At 40.6% G+C, this 17,493-nt stretch overlaps 1 protein-coding gene across 3 annotated transcripts in view; it reads right to left on the minus strand.

The window, feature by feature from the left end:
• Positions 1–1,200: 1,200 nt before the first annotated feature.
• The window catches only part of Kiaa1958 (KIAA1958 ortholog), a 66,557-nt gene continuing 50,264 nt past the window's right edge, over positions 1,201–17,493 (minus strand). For 2 of the 3 annotated variants that reach the window (XM_005382704.2, XM_013513274.1), the window contains 2 exons: positions 13,036–13,208; positions 1,201–2,510 (listed from right to left, as the gene is read on the minus strand). In XM_005382704.2, the coding sequence (XP_005382761.1) occupies positions 1,704–2,510; positions 13,036–13,208 (980 nt within the window). In that variant the 3' untranslated portion in view covers positions 1,201–1,703. Of the gene's footprint in view, positions 2,511–13,035; positions 13,209–17,493 lie in introns of those variants that run through there. The other variant, XM_005382702.2, reaches the window with a different exon arrangement.

The raw sequence follows: 17,493 nt of genomic DNA on the forward strand, positions 1-17,493 counted from the left end.
TCAAATACAAAATAAAGACACATAGAAATTACTATTATTTTTAGTTAGTACTCTTTGGGCTCTTTGTCACTTATTGTTGCATTCTTAGTAGTTATTAGAAAATTCTGCTGATGTGTGTTTATTTAATTTTTGTTTTGTTGAGACACAGTCTTGCTATGTAGTTCGGGCTGGACTAGAACTTACTATGCAGTCTAGGTTGGCCTCAAACTTGCAGGGATCCTCCTGCCTCAGCTGCCCAAGTGCTGGGATTACAGGCATGAGCCGCCTGGCTTTGCTGATGTTTAAACAAGTGGTCAGGTTGAATTTTACCTGAGTGAAATGGTTTCAAACTGCATTTCATAATTTATCATTATAGGCCGGGCATGGTGGTGCACACCTGTAATCTGAGCACTTGGGAGGCCAAGGCAGGAGGATTGTTGCGAGTTCAAGACCAGCCTGGGCTACAAAGTGAGCTCAAGGCCAGCCTGAACTGCATAGGAGACCCTGTCTCAAAAAGACAAAAAAAAAGAAAAAAAATATTATCATTATGCTGTGATTTTACCACTGCATCCTTAATGCTGGGTTTGCTTACCTGGCAGACTGCCCCAGTCACAGCATCCCAAGCATCTGTGCTAACCCTAAAAGGATGACATCTATTGTGGCTCAAAAAAGTCATACTTTGATTAAAAAATATTTCAAAGCTTTTAATAAACACATTTGGGGGTTTGTTTTCCCCCAAAACAATAGCTTGTTTTGTTGGACTTTCCTGGTTAAGCCTGAACACTGCTGTTAGTTGCTTTACACATCCAGTGCTACACGCTGACAGGACAACTATGACATGAAGAACAGATTTAAAACAACAACAATCACCTCTACAAAACGTTCAAAGGAAAAGCTCTCACATGGTGCTGAGAACTAAGACGTAGGCACTTCTGCTTCAGAGGTTTTCACATTTGGATCACACGCAGCTTTCCCAAGCCATTTTCTTTCACTACTACTGGAAATTCTCTTGTGTTGCACAAACCGTCCAGCTCACTGGAAAGCTTGTTCTCACAAACACCCTTCTGGTGCATTCATCTTCTTTTCATAAGATGCTGTCCAGTGAAAGCAGAGATCGATCCGTCCACGGCAGCGCGCAGCCCCTGCCTCCCTAGCAGATGCTCTGGGACTTCTCCAGCGAGGCTGCTTGCTCTGCGGGACCAAGTCATCCACCGGCAAAACACAAAGGGGTGTCAAGTGCAATTCTCTGACATGTCCGCCGCTCTCTACTCCTTATTGTGAATGTAATCCAACGACATGTACAGCCTTCATCACATTCTAACGCTACTGGGCTACTGGGATTTTTAAAAATGATGCTTAAAGAGTTTTGCTTTTTCTTTTTCTTTTCTCCAGGAAACCTTTGCTAAAAAGGCACTAGATAAAATGAATTTCCTCACTCTTGTTGATAGCAATTACACATTGTATTTGCTTCTGCGACTGAGTGAAGGTGACACATATTTGGATAAAACAGCCGAATTATTGAGATTCACCTACTTTCATTTAAAAAACAGACTCCGAGGCAGAGGCACAGCAGGCCACACTGAGGAAGACCAGCAGGTCCACGGAGTCCCCGCGGTCAGCCTCTGGCGCCCCGGAGCTCTGCGCTGCTGCCGACTCTGGCCCTGGCTGCAGGAGGGAGCTCGGCCTCGGAGGGGGGCCCGGCGGTGGCCCGGCTGGGGCGGGGCTCACTGGCAGCAGCTGTGGGAGCCAAGCCTCCTGGAGACCTGAGTGAAAGAGACGAAGGTGAAGTTCTCACAGTTTTCCAGCTTGACCTTCTTGGCTAAGTTGGGGACAATTCCCCGGAGAGACCGCAGTCCCATCCTCTGCTCCTCATACCACACGCTGCCCATGTCCGCGGCCTCCTTCCTGGCCGTCAGGTAGAAGGGGGACTTGGCCTCCATTTGGGTGGGCGGCCGGTGGATGTACATGTACTTGTAGAGGAGGCAGTACGGGCACTGCTTGTGTCCCCGGGAGTGCTCATGGTAGATCTTCCCGTGACACACTCTAGTGGAACCGCTCCGACTCTCCCGCTTGACGCTGTCTGTCCGGGCGAAGTAGGGCTGGTTCTGTGCGTCTTTGAGCAGTTCGATGTCACCGTACATCAAATCCGCGTGCTCCTGCAGCGTCCGCATGTTCAGGTACTGGCTGTTGTACTTGACCACAGTGGACAGGAGAGTGATAGGGCTGTCGTCCCCTAGACACCCCGCCTGCCACATTTCCTCCTCGTCGGACAGGGAGAAGTAGACGATGTTCCGAGAACGGGCACCCGACATCCCTGCCTTACTCAGCACCCACAGCTTCTCCTTGAGTTTCTTGGTAGAAGAACTGAAGGTGCTGCTGGTGATGGAAAAGCCCACACCTGCGTTCTTCAGGATGCGGTCCAAGCCTCGGCGGATGGCATGGAGCGAGGTGGCCAGGAAGTCTGAGCCGTCACTCTTCTTAACGGTGACGTAGAAGTTTTCGAGCAGCTCATTCAACTTCACTGCAGGGATCTCGAATGAGACAAACACTGAAGTTATACATTTGAGGATAGCTACACAGCCAGACCCCTCCTCCCTTCTAACCTTCACTGGGGCTTCTCTGTGGACAGGACGCTTCGTGGCCTCCTCAGGGCTGACCCCTTAGCATAACAATAGAAAGAGCAGCGCATTTCAAGCTGGACGATCTAGCTTCTATATTTGGCTCCTGCTAATTTTTTTAAATCTTAACATTTCAATCTGCAAAGTAGGGCGTAATAATGGATACCTCAAAGGACTGTGGTAATACGTAAAGCAGTGGACTATGAAGGGGTTTGTAAATAGGAATAAACACACACACCTGACGACATACGTGCATAGATGAACCTACAAACACATTATTATTGTACTTTTGTAACTTCATTATTCCTCTCTGGAAGGGCCTTCTCTTTGCTTGCAAGTCATTTGCCGCCTTCCCCTTTAATAGCTCTGGCATTAATTCCCGTGATCTCTGCACTCACTGCTCCCGCTGTCACTAAGCACGGCGCTGTGGAGCACAACTGACACGCCTGCTCTGTGCTGCGAGTTAACGCCTCCTGCTTTTCCACTTGAATTTATCTAAGTAGGTCCTGAAATATCTCTGGCTTAATAAACCGAGGGGTTTCAATGTCAGTATTTGTTTAAAAGATCTGAAAAAGAATTAATGACTATATTTCATTTTTCTAATCCCATCTGATCTGTATCACACTGAAAAAGTATATAAATATAAACATAAACTTCTCTAAGTAAAATATAGACACCTTTCATTTTGTACATAATTTAATGTTACATAAAATGTGTGTACATTAATACCATGGAAAGCAAGGAATAGCTCTGATATGTACAAGTTTCAGGTGACGTAGTACATCATAAAAGAAAGACTGCCTGTGTTCTCACGTCACAGGCAGGACTACAGTACACTAATCCAAATAGGCGGGGACGACTGAAGTGGGAGGATTGTTCAGTCTTACATATTATAATGTAATTGACATTTGTACATTAAGAAGAAAGGGGGCCGGGGATGTAGCTCAGTGGCACAAAGTGCCTGCCTGGCAAGCCCAAGGTCCTGAGTTCGATTCCCGGTACCAAAAAAAAAAAAGAAGAAGAAGAAAGGTAATATGAACTTAAGTAATACTGAAAAATTATTTGGAAAAATATGACATCCATTTCAAATTTTTAAAAATTTAAATTAAATTGAGATTAGAAGGAAAAAATCCTTACTACAATGAAGACTATTTTAAGGCCAAGAATTATAAAAATTATACCTAAATAAAAACATTAAAGTCGTTTTATAAAGTCAGGGACAGATTAAGCAGGCTGAATATCATTGTTCTCACGTGGTAATGTGCTGGAGGCACCAAGAAGGACAACAAAAAGAATCTTTACACACACGCACTCATGTACACACCCCAGCATATACAGGACAGGAAAAAGACAGATGTTTTCTTATAATCTGATTGTTAGTCTAGGAAACTCCAAGACATTCAGCTGAAAAGCATCAGAGTATGTAGTATGCAAAATAAAAGAACAGTTTTCTTATGTCTCAGCAATAACCAGTTAAAATAATTTCCCAATAACTACACTCAAATTCAGCAGGCTTCGGATGTTTTTCTTGTCACTTGCAAAACTTCCTACTTGTAGGCGATAACCTCTCTTTACATTAGCTGCGACTTCTTTGGTTTCCAGTGAAACATCAATTGGAGCAAGCGTAAGCAAAGAGGCTATCAGACTTGGTAGACTCCAAGGCCAGGAGGACACGGTCTCTCATCTCTGCTTCTCTGTAAAGACTGGGTTTCATATAGCTGAAATCAAGGCCAAGTACCTCTCTTCAATGTTTGTATCTTCAAGCTTCATGTATTAGAAAGAGATCAGCTCTCACTTTCAGTAGGAAAAAAAAATCCAAAAGGGAAGGTCTATCAGCCTATCGCTAATCTAAACAACCCGCCTGAAAGTGGTCCACCACACTTAATGTGATGGCTTTTGAAACAAGCATGTGGACTGCAGGACAGTAAAAGTGCGCAAATAACTAATTCTAAGAAAAATCGTATTTTTTATTTTACTGCCTCAAACAAAACCATGAAACAAAGACGAGCTGTGTTCAAGGACTGAATAACAGTATTTTTAAAGTGCCAATAACTCCCAAATTATCTATAAATTTAGCATTATCCCTATCAAGACCCCAGATGCATGGAAAGTTGATCCTAAACTTCATATGGAAATGTTTAAGTGATTAAAAATAGCTAAAACATCTTTAAAAAGAACAAAGTTGGACAATCCACCCTTTTTAATTCAAAACTTACTACAAAGCTATAGATATCAAGACTGTATGTTCCGGGGACCATACATATAGCTAAGAATCCAGAAATAAATCCTCAGATAAAAAGACAACTGATTTCAATAAGAGGGCAAAATAACTTCATAGAAAAATAATCTTTTTAACAAATAGGGGCAGGGATATAGCTCAGCGGCACAGCGCCTGCGTGGCAAGAACAAGGTCCTGAGTTCGATTTCTGGTACCAAAAAAAAAAAAGGAACTCAACAAATGGTGCTATAGGATAACTGGATATTGTATACCAAAGACTGAAGTTGGATTTCTACCTCAAACACAAATTAACTCAAATTGGATCAAAGATCTAATGTGAGAATTAAAGCTCTAAATTCTTAGAGGCAGAAGAAAGGTAGCTGGGTGTTGTGGAATATGCCTGCAATCCCAGCACTCGGGAGGCTGAGGCAGGGGATCTCTGTGAGTTTAAGGCCAGCCTGGGCTACATAAGCAAGTTCAAGGCAGTCTACACTACACAGTGAGACCCTGTCTCCAAAAAAAGAAAGTAAACCTTCATGACCTTGGATTAGAAAATCGTTTCTTAGACTATTGCTTACGTACAGGTAATAGAAGGAAAAATAAATTGAAATTCATTAAAATTAAAAACGGCTTCAGAAAGCAGCACCAAGAAAGTGAAAAACAATGCACAGAATGAGAGGAAATGTTTACAGATCGTATAGCTCATATGGGACTTGTATTTAAAATATATAAAGAACTAGGATAACAGCAAGAAGATAATGCATTTTAAACATGGGGAAATGATCTGAGTAGACACCTCTGAAAAAAAAAGATAAATGAACAGCCAATCAGCACACAAAAAGATGCTCAGTCTCCTTAGATATCAGGGAATGCAAAGCCAAGCCACAAGGCATTCTCATTCACTCCCAAAAGGACGGCTAGAAATAAAACAACAATGATAATAACCAGTAGTCTTGAGAGTGTAAGGAAACCGGAACTCTCATATATTTCTGAAAGGAATATAAAATGATGCAGCTGCTGTGGAAACAGATTGGCAGCTCCCCAAAAGTTAAACCTGAAAGTACCTTATGACCAAGCAATTCCATTCCTAGTTATATGCCCAAGAAGACTGATAACGTCCCTGTAGAGATTTGAACACACCGCAGCTTTCATTGCAATAAATAGCTCAAATACAGAAACAACCCAAACGTCCACCAAGAAATGAATGGATCAATAAAATGTGGCATATCCATAGAATATGGATACTACTAGCCTTCAGCAATAAAAAAGAACAAATTACCAATCCATGTTCAAACACAGATGAACTTTGAAAATGTGATGGTAAGTGAAATAAGTCAGATACAAAAGGACAAGTCCGAGACAAAGGACACATATTTATGATTTGACTTATGTAAGGAACCCAGGCTAGCTATATTCACAGCAGTAGAACGTAGACTAGATTGCCAGGGCCTGAGGTCAAGCAGAAATGGAAAGCTATGGTTTAATGGGTACAGTTTCTACCGGAATGATGAAAGAATTCCGGGAATGAATAGTACCGATGGTCCTACGATACTGAGTGCAATGAACGCCACCGAACTGTACACTTAAAATGGCTAAAAGGGTAAATTTTGCTATGTGTACTTTACCATAATTATAAAAACCCAAATATGTCAGTAAAAGGCGACTATTTTCTTTTAATAATGAAAATAACTATTCATATCTACTACTACTAATTTTAAAATCCAACGATTCACACTGACTCCCAACACCAATGTTCCATGCCCACCAGCGTTAACGTTCTTCAGGTCACAGGGTCTTGCCTTTGGGATCCTGAAATTACTATGAAGACAGGTGCCTACTCCCAAAAACCTATACATTTCCTTGCAGGAATTCATGAGAAGGGCCTCATTTCTCCATATCCTTCATGATTTGGGTAATATCTACAACTTGCCCATAGACTGTGCCTTAGCCTCAATCCTAATACTTCCCAGTTGACCCCTGTGTTATCTACACAAATAATGAGTGAAGGAAAAAATATAGCCCAGTCTGCTGTAATCCACTCTCATAGGCCACGTGGGTTAAAAACTTCTTAAGAAAGAGGCCAGTGTTGTAGAGAATCAGCGAACAAGAAGAACTGGGGCATCAAGTGGCCATACCCTTTAATCTCATATTCTTGTTCTGCACGCGAGCCACACTGAGTGCAAGTGTGTCTTTAATACAGACACAGCTGGCAGGTAACAGCTCTTGATCGCAATTTGGCACCTGGTAACTCTCAAATTTAGTTGTCTGTTTAAGCTAAAAAAAAAAAAAAAGCCAAGTTTATGATTTGTGGTGAATCCTGACATGGCAAATCAACTTAAAGAGTGGTTACAGCAGTAAACTGGCTGTTTGCAAAGCTTTTATAACTGACTGCAGTCCTTGGAAACCTACAGAAATAATCACCAACCAAAAATAAGTCTGAAAAAAGTAAAAAGGCAGCCAATAGGGACCAGAATGAACTGTTTCTTGTGTATAAACAATATAAAGTTTGTGACTGACATTTCTCCTGGAATTGTTTTTGCTCTGATTTTACTTTGAAACTTGTGGCAGTCTGTGGAAATCAAGAAAAATGTTCTACCCTAAGTCTACCTGGTGTTCCAAACCTAAAGTTAACTCACTGGTTTAACCCACATTTATCATTTCAGGGGGTGCCAATTCAGGTCTATTTCGGGTCTTCTGATTTGGGTTGAAGACCTAGCCATGAATGAGATGCTTTCAACATATTCTAGAGACAGATATGCAAACAGGTGCATTTCAACACAGAAAGCCCTTCAGCATGGCAAACACCAGGACAAAAATTTAAATTAAGTGCCAAGGGATCCTCAAGCAACAGTGTAATTTTGCTTGAGGGAGCCAAATTTGAGCTCATTCTGGAAGAATGCATAGATTGATTGATTGATTGATTGTGGTGCTGGGGATTGAACCCAGAGCCTTGTGCATGCAAGGCAAGAGCTCTACCACTGAGCTACATCCCCAGTCCCTGATAGAAAATTTTAAGAATGAGGATAAAGCATCCAGGCAGAGAGAGTAGTATGTAGCAACGACTCCGAAGTATAAGGTCTTGTGGCTTCTAGAAATGGTAAGGAGTATAATGAGGCTGGGGAAACAGTAGAAAGAGTACACAGTGAACACAAGATCGGCCTAGAGAAACAGGGTCTGTACCCGTTAACTATGGATGCATTATAAACCACTCCACAGCTTAGTGGCTTAAAGCCAAGACCCCTTTCCTCAAGTACTGGGCACTGAACCCAGGGCCTTCACACTGAGCAACAATACTATACCTCTAGCCCTTTTCTGTTTTTCATTTTAAGAGACAGTCTTGCTAAGTTGCTAAATTGCCTAGGCTGAGTTTGAATTTGTAATCCTCCTGTTTCAGCCTCCCGGAATGCTGGGATTATAGCTGTATGCTACCTTGCCTGGCAAGCCAAGACATTTGATTTTGCTCATGATTTGATGAGTTAGTATTCCAGGCCCAGCTCGGTTGAGTATTTCCTCTACAGGTCCCAGTTGGGGCATGCACGGTACAGTCGTCTGAGTTTTATGTGGGAGATAGCTTGTCCACATATTCCTCAGGTTTAACTGGGTTTTCTCACATGGTAAAAACATGTACAAAGACCAGTAAGAACCTAAAGATCAAAGCAGAATCTTTCAAGGTTTGGCTTTAGAATCCAGACTGTCATTTCTGTTATATCCTGTTGGTTAAAGTAAGTCACATGGACAGCTTAGATTTTAGGAGAAAACCGATTCCACTCTTGGTGGGAAAAGTGTCGAAGTCACACGCGTGTGTAGAGGGAATTATAGGTATCTTTGCAAACACTATGAGGTAAAAACAGGTTCTGAAGACTAGAATACAAAGTCATTAGCACAGGGCATGGTGGTGCACGACTGTAATCCCAGCACTCGGGGGGCTGAAACAGGAGGATCCTTTGGAGCTAGAGACCAGCCTGGGCTACAAAGTGAGCTCAAGGCCAGCCTGAACTGCGTAGCGAAGCCCTGCCTCAAAAAGATGGCCAAAAAAAAAAAAAAAAGATTTGCAGTGCTTAACTATACACCATATGCTACCTTCAAGTACTACAGTACTTCCTATGTATTGTAGGAACTTCATCACACTTTCATCTTCCCATCTGTTCTCTACTTGCGTTGTCCTGTATTTCTCTCCATTTATTACATAAAAGCTTTGCAATACATTATTAAGCTTGCTTTCGACAGTCAATTATCTTTTTGGAAATTAAAAATTCCATTTCAAAACTTTTTATTTCATTGAAAAATCCATGTCATCTAATATAATTTTGCTTCTGCCTAAAGAGCTTCCTTTAACATTTAGTGCTGTGTAGGTCTTTTGTGAGAAATTCTCTCAGGCTTGTTTTTTCAGGTCTTTATTTCACTTTCATTTTTATTTACTGAGTATAAAGTTTTAGGTGGAAGTTTTTTCTTTCACCTCTTTAAAGATGTTATCCCACTGTCTAGCATAGTTTCTAATGAAAAACACCTTTCTTTTTTCTATTCCTTCATCAATTTAATATTTTTATTATTCCATTTTGTCTTTGTTGTTTTGGTCTATGATCTTCAAAGAAAGTTAAGTTTAAAAAACTTACATACTTAGTCATGTAGCTATAATTTCCAAGGTTGTTTCCTTTGTTATGGACATATTTTCACAGAGTGCTATTTTCTTTTTGGCTAAAGAACTTCCTTTAATATGTATCAGAGTATGGATCTCCTGATGATGAATTCTTTCGTTTTTGAAATCTGAAAGGTCTTTCTTTCATATTCACTTTTGAAAGACATTTGCATTAGGAATAGTGAAAGTATTTTTCTTTCATAATTTAAAGGAGTTGCTTAATTATCTTTGCATTTGCCTTGTTTCTAATGAGAAATCCATTGTTGGCCTTATCTTTGTTCCTCTGTATAGTACGTCTTTCTTTTTTAACTGCTTTTAAGTTTTCTACTTAAAACTGGTTAAGTGATTTAGTTATGGTGTACTTTTATAAAGTTTTCTTTATTTCTTGTGTGGGGTTCAGTGAGCTTCTAGAATCTATGGCTGTTTTAGTTTTTATCAAACTTGGCACAATTAGGGCTGTTATCCTTCAAATATTTCTTCTTGCCCCTCTTTTCTCCTTTGCTTTAAGGATTCCAACTACTACCTATTAGTCCACAGTCCTTATTAATGGTTTGATCATTTTTAAACAATTATCTTTTATTTCTGTATTCTATTCTGTAGTTCCTATTTTTTTTTTTTTTTTTTTTTTTTTTTTTTTTTTTTTTTTTTTTGGGTACTGGGAATCGAACTCAGGACCTTGAGCTTGCCAGGCAGCCACTTAGGCCAGTTCCTGTTATTATAGTGCATATTCAAGTTCACATATTTTCTTCTCTAATGTGCAATGTGCCTAAGCAGTTTATCTTTCAGACACTAGTTTTGTCTCTAGAAGTACATTTTGAATCTCAAACAAAATGTATAATCCTACTTATTTTTTTGAGGTTATCAAATATGGTTATAATAACTGTTTTAACATCCTTGCCTTCTAATTTTATAATCTTGTCAGTTCTGGGTTGATTTTTATTCATTCTTTTTTTTTATTTCTATTTTTTTTGGTTTTTCTTCCAGTACTGGGAATTGAACTCACGACCTTGTGCTTGCCAGGCAGGCACTGTGCCACTGAGCTAAATCCCCAGCCCTATTCATTCTTTAAAAATATATGTTTCTGTTCTTTGAAGGTCTGATAAATTTTGTTTATAGATGATGCACATTGTGAATTTTATTTTTTGTGTTTTAATATTTCTATATTCCTGTAACTATTGCTAAGCTTTATTCTGGAATACAGTTAGTTAAAAACCATTAGGCTCTTCGGGTCTTGTTTTTCTCTGTTGCGTGGGATTACAGCTGTGCTCAGTCTATAGCTAAGTATTTCCCATACCTGCATGGTATGAAACCCGAGGACTCCAGCCCATGAAGGGTTTGGTTTGGTTTGGTGGTGGTAATACTGGAGGTTGAAGCCGGGGTCTTCTCACTGAGCTACATCCCCTTCCCTTAATTTTTTTATTTTGAGTCGGGACTCACCAAGTCACTAAATTGCCCAGGCTTCCTTGAAACTTGTGATTCTCCTGCTTTACTCACCCAAAGTGCCTGGCTGGCTAACCCCTTGAAACTTGAGGGATTTTTTCAGCCTGGTTGGTGGGTGATATGGTCTCCAATTCTGTGTCAGTGCCACCTATAATTACCGCAAATCCTTTCAAGTAGGTGGTTTTTTTTTGTTTTTTTGTTTTTTTTTTTCTTTCTTTCCAGCCTTTAGGGGCTTCTTCACAGGCACACACCGACAGTACTCAGCTGAATATCTGAGGAGTGCATCTTTAGATCCCTTAGGCTCTCTCTGTGCTCTACTTTTGCATACCCTGTCATGACAACTCTAACTACCTTTGTCCTTCTGGACTCAGCTTCATTTCCTTAACTAAGCAAGTCTGCTAGGCACTGTTTGAATTCTTTCTCCAGGGCCCACAGACCTGGGATAAGCAGAGGTGTCACCTTGCTTCTTTCCTGTCCCTCACGGAGCACTGTTCTTCTTCGCCTTCTATCAAGTGCCTTCCAAAACACTGTTTTATATCTTTTGTTTCAACTTATTTTCAAACCTGCTGGACTATTTTGATGGATATGTTGTTATTTTTATGCTTTTTGTTTCCATAAAATTTCATATATAAATTTCAAAATACTTCATAAAAATTCAGTCTATAATTTAACTCCCCAGAGTTCTTGGTGTATAAACCTGTTGTTTCTTGTGTTCATACATCATCATTCACAGTGGTTTATTTCCTGAATGACTGCTGCTTTTTAAAAGCATGTATTTTCGGGGCTGGGGATTTAGCTCAGCGGCAAAAGCGCCTGCCTGGCAAGCGCAAGGTCGTGAGTTCGGTTCCCGGTACCGGAGAATAAAAGCATGTATTTTCTTCTGCGAGGGACCTGAGTACCTACGTTTCGGAAGAGGCTGGCACAGAGAAGCCAGGCAGCAGCAAGCCAGCAGGCACAGCAATGGACCTAGCGCTCTCTAGGAGCCTTTCAGGGCCCTCTCCTTAATCAGATTCTTCAGCTCCTCTTCCTGTCTCTGCCTTTACTTAATAACAGTATTTCAGTTAGCCGTTTCCTTCTGTGCTGACTGCTCAAGACTCCAGCCCCGTTCTCTCTCTCTCCCTCTCCTTCCCCTTTTCCTGTCCCATGACTCCCTCCCCTGAGGATGCTGCCCTTTCTGCAGATGAAACAGAAAGGCCCCTCACATTGTCTAGTGCACCTCGATGCCAGAAGTAGAACCTGGGCTTCCTATTTCAACTTGTTCGCTCCCAACCTTCCCTTGGGCTTCAACTGTGAGCTCTATTTGGAAGACCCTGAAATCCACTTCTACACTTGCCTTCCATCTCACAGTTGCAACCTGTCCCTCTGCTCATCCGACTTAGGACCAAATATGGCCCAATCAAAGTACAGTTATGTCTGTTCTTCCTCCACATAAGCAACGTTCTTTTTCTGTCATTCACAAACCTCAGATACTTCAGACTGGAAGAGATCTTGAAAGTTCATTTTAAAAAGGGGAGTGGAGGACCAAGGACATTAAATAACTTTTTGCTCATCACTTCCAATTAATTTTTCTGAAAATATCACTGCCATTATGTTCCTTTCTGCTCAAAAAAACTTAATGGTTTCTTTTTTTGCCTAACCCTAAGATACTTGCAGCTCTTATAATCAGATCCTACAATAAATCTTTCAAATAGTCTCTCCTTGCCAAAAACAAGTCAAAATCTAGTCTAAACTCTACCATATGTATACACGAAAGCTTTGTTTTAATAAGCATTTCTGTCCTCCCCAAGTTTACTCAACTTCACATCATTCAGCCTTGAAAACTCCTGTCCTCCTCTAATTCTACTGAAATCCTATTTTTCTCTCAAAATAAGCTTAAATGTCAATTCCCTCCCCAGTCTTATCAATCCAAAATCAATTTATCCATCTGGATTTTCCAGCAATTTCTGATTTGTAGAATCATAAAATACTTATTAAATTCTGCTTTGGACCATGGGCGTTTTTCTTCCTATATTATATTCTTTCAAAGTTTCCCCAGGCAGAAAGCAACTGTTCTGTTCCCTGCAATACCCAGTACAGTGCCTGGCACTTGGAAGCTCAGTGAGGTTGGCCAGAAGAAGTAGTAAGCCCGAGAGAGAGCCCCTTACCTTGGTGATGTCCGTGTGATCCTTGAGCCCGTTGGTCATGCACCAATACCGCCACACATTCAGGGCGTACCGCGTGGCTTTAGTAGTATTTGGGCTTACTGCACTGGTACACAGATCACTCAAGTCATCATTAATATTAAATACAGGAAATTTGTTGAGCTTAGTAGAGTAAGCTAGAAACAAAAACAATAAAAGCATTAAAATAATTTGCCATTCCCTTCTTTAGAGAATTACATCTGGGGATCACGTAAACAACAGAGAACTCCTAAAAGATAACACTTTGCAAAGTGAAATTTATCAAGTAAACATATATTAGGACACATAAAGGCGACAACGGAATCAGTATAGTAACCTTGCACCTAATCTCATCTGCTGTGTTATATATGAATTTGCGTACTAATGCACACGGTTCATCTTTTTTTTGTCTTTTTGAGACCCTGTACTAATCCAGGGTCTCAGTATTAGGCGTTTCAACAGTAGGAAAATGAATGCTGAAAAACAAAAAGTATTCTGTTTAAATGTTTCACTAAAAAAACCCTGCACTTCTATTATCAACAAAACAAAAGAGAAGTGAGGAAGGAGAGGAGGAGGAGGAAGGAAGGCTTCCTATCCTTAGCACACAAGAGCTCCGATACAGTCTCAAACGACCTGTGCACCATCGTGGGCAGTCGTATTAAACGGTCTTAGCATATTTTAAAAATTCTTTTTCACGTATTAATAAAGAGAAATGTTTAAGCACTACTTCTACAAGCTGTCAGCTGGCTTCAAATCACACTGGAGGGTCAAGCGAGAGAGCTATGAAGGGAAAGAAGGAGGAATACTCCAGAGGGGCTCACTTTCCCTCAAAAGAGGAAATTAAGTTGCCAAAAAGAAAACCAGGTCCATAATCATTAGCTGGCCTGTCCTGATACTCGGTGATTTGCTAAAACCAGGCTTACCCTGTGCAGAATGTAAATCACCTCAAACTACAAACACTGCCAACCTGTGCCTCATCTAATACTTCTGACCCTTTCTGGAACGTTGTTACAAGGCAGTATGGGAATGCGCTCAGTCTCTGAGAGCACCCAAAAGGAAGTTAGTATAATTTCCAAGGTGACCTCCAGCTGTCCGCACCGTATCTAAGCCACTTCGCCTTTCCCTGCTCCCAGTAAGGACTCTTCTGCACCAAACCACCATCTCCTGGTGACCCAGCATCCACCAGCACCCAAGACACGCACACCACACCTTCCCCACACATTCGATGGGTAACGTTCCTTACGGTCTTGGTGCCAATAAACATACTGTCGTTACAACTTTTCCACATACAAATCCAACTCCTGCACTGTCCCCTTTGTGTTGTGTCTTACATTTGCCTTATTATTCCTTAGGAGTGTCAACTGGTTTGAAAGATTGGCTTGATACCAGCAATCTTGATCCTACCTACAAGAGTGTAACAAAGAATTCAGAGAGCGAGTGTTTAAACCTAACTTCTATTTGTAAGACTTGATATTAATGAAAGGATTCTGTGTTAAATTTGCTATTATTATACCTAGTTCTAATTGAATGCCTACTACATTCCGTGAGATGCCACATAAATTATCTGTAATCTGTAGACAAGCACATTTTTATACCTGTTTTACAGATAAGGAAACTGAGCCTCATAAATTTAAGTAACTTCATACATTCATTCAATAAATACCAAGATACTAGGTCATTGTGCCAGGCACCTGCCTGAAGTCATGGAACAGGAAAGCCAGGATTTAGGCCTTGCTTTGTCCATGGTCTGGCCACTACAGCAAAGGAATCGGATACGAGGGATAAAATTCTCAGAAAAGAACACAATTTACTATTATGAAGAACTGTGCTTAAAAAATATCCCGGTCCCCCAAATTTACTTGGACTAACCTTTAGTAAAGACAGCTAAGTGGGGGCTGGGGATTTAGCTCAGCGGCACAGCACCTGCCTGGCAAGCGCCAGGTCAAGAGTTCGATTTCCAGTACCGGAAAAAAACCAACCCCCTCCACCCCCAAAAAAGACAGCTAAGTGATCTGATGACTGTGATAGTTTTAAACAGGATGAGTTTAATTATACCATTAAAAAATTAAATAACCTTAAATAATTTCATTTTCCTTCATTTTTATCATAAGACAGATAGTACACTGAAAAGTAAAAATTCTAGTCCCCTGTGAAACACAAATGTTTATACGCTTATTTAATGGGAAAGAAGTTGTGTGAAAATGATTGAATACAAAGTTCCTTCATGACTATGTTTTAAAATTAAATTATCTATACTTAACTTCTTTCAAGGATTTTTTTCCCCGTGATGCTGGGGATCAAACCTCATGCATGCTAGGCAAGTACTCTACCACTCTACCCTGCCCAACAAACTAATATATCTTGGTGTTATGCTGCTGAGGAAATTTTTGATACTATATGGATGGAGAAGCCAAAGTAAGAACTTATAAATGAACATAGGAAACAGGAAGGACTACTAAAGTGTTTAAGAGGTTTTTTCCCAATCAGAGGTCAGAGGCACACTCTGAACTCCAGGCAGGAAGAGCTGGGTGTGGGCGTGGGAACAGACCACGGGGCATGGTAGCGCAGTCTAAGGACCATCAGATACGAGCGCTTATGCTTCTCTCTACAGGGAGCTACCACCTGCAGCATTTCCCACTGGCACAAGTGTTAGCAAGCACCTCTGTGTAACATGAGCAGAACTCCTCGGAGTCAGAGAGGAAAGGCAGCATTGCTTCACGAACCCTGGGAGTCCAACTGGACACAGAGAGGGGAAAAAGGAAAGTAGCTAAGAAAAGCAAAAAATCTCTACATTCGCACTATCTCTCAGGCAATACGTTCCCCGTATCTACAGTGGAGAGAGCCTCCAGTTTCTCAGCTTGTTTCTTGCTGTACCCTGAAAGGAAGCCTTTTTACAGGCATCGCTTCTGCCCCTCAGCATAGCTGGGTGAAGTTCACTTGCAGAGCCCTGTACTCAACTGCTACCTGCGGAGGCTGGCTCTGCCCAAACGGAAACCCTGAACAGCACTTAAGGAAACTTCCATCAGCTACCAATAATTATCAAGCTGCACCTGGATTTTAAAATGTGAGCACACAAACAAATATTATCTGGCAACTGGAGGAAACCAACAACATGAAAGTCACCAATTAACACAAGCTGAACAATTCCCTGTTCTCTGCTCACATCTCTGAGAAGAGTTATTCAGAAAACCACTTTAAAAACTTCAAACACCACTGTCCTATCATGAAAGATTTGAGAGGCTAATACATCCTTAAAACAGGAATAGCCACCACTAGAAAATGAGAACTAGGACAGTAAGATACTAGAAATTTAAAATATGCATATATAATATTGTACATGAATATATAAGCATAGCATATACTTATGCATGATAAAAAATACCTTGTTTCTGGAGAAAGAAAAAAATCTATGGGACTAGAAAATATTTCAAACTGAATGATGACAACACAATGTGTCAAAATTGTGGGATGGAGTTACTGCATGCTTAAAGAGAAAATCACAGCATTAAATGGCTCAGATTTGAAAAGAAAGGTTGACTATCAACTCCACCAAGAAACTATAAAAAGAAGCACAAGGGGCTGGGGATTTAGCTCAGCGGCAAAAACGCCTGCCTGGCAAGCGCAAGGTCGTGAGTTCGGTTCCCGGTACCGGAGAAAAACAAAAAAAAAAAAAAAAGAAGCACAAACATACTCAGGATGTAGAAGGAAGGAAACAATACAATTTAGAAAAGAAAGCAACAACAAAGGTTCCAGGTGTGGCGGGACATGCCCGTACTCCCAGCTACTCAGGAGACTGAAGAAGGAGGGTAAACTGAGCCCAAGAGTTTGACACCAGGGTAGGCAACACAGTGGGAAGCCATCTCAAAAAACAAACACCAAGCCAAATCAACCAAACAACGCCCCCCATCAAAGTCACATTGAGATGACTCTGAAAAGACGGACAGGATTTTCTTAGCAAGAAAAAAGAAGGCAGAAACTAAAGGAGATTAACACTACAGATTCTATAGACGGTAAAAAGATAGTAAAAATATGAATAACTTGATACCTATAAATTTGAAAATAACGGATAAATGCCTAGAAAAGCCACAACTTACCAACACAGAAACAGAAACACAAGGTTGGAATATGCTTTTATCCATTAAATAAATTGAATCCACAATGAACTACCCACAAAGAAAACTTCAGATTCACATGGATTTCACCAGTAAATTATTCTAACATTAAGGAGCAAATAATAGCAAATATATAAAACTCTGCAAGTGTTTAAGAGGTTTTTTCCCAATTAGAAAGAGGTTGTTTCCCAATTTCCATAAATAATAGAAAGAGAAGAAATACTAGGCAACCCCTTTTATAAGACAGCATAACTTTTCTATAAAAATACAGTACAAGAACAAAATAAAATTAGAGGCTAACTCAGGTCATAAAGATAGACATAAAAGTCTT

This window comes from Chinchilla lanigera, unplaced genomic scaffold, assembly GCF_000276665.1.
Source record: "Chinchilla lanigera isolate Chin_1 unplaced genomic scaffold, ChiLan1.0 scaffold00018, whole genome shotgun sequence".
Lineage (NCBI taxonomy): Eukaryota > Metazoa > Chordata > Mammalia > Rodentia > Chinchillidae > Chinchilla > Chinchilla lanigera.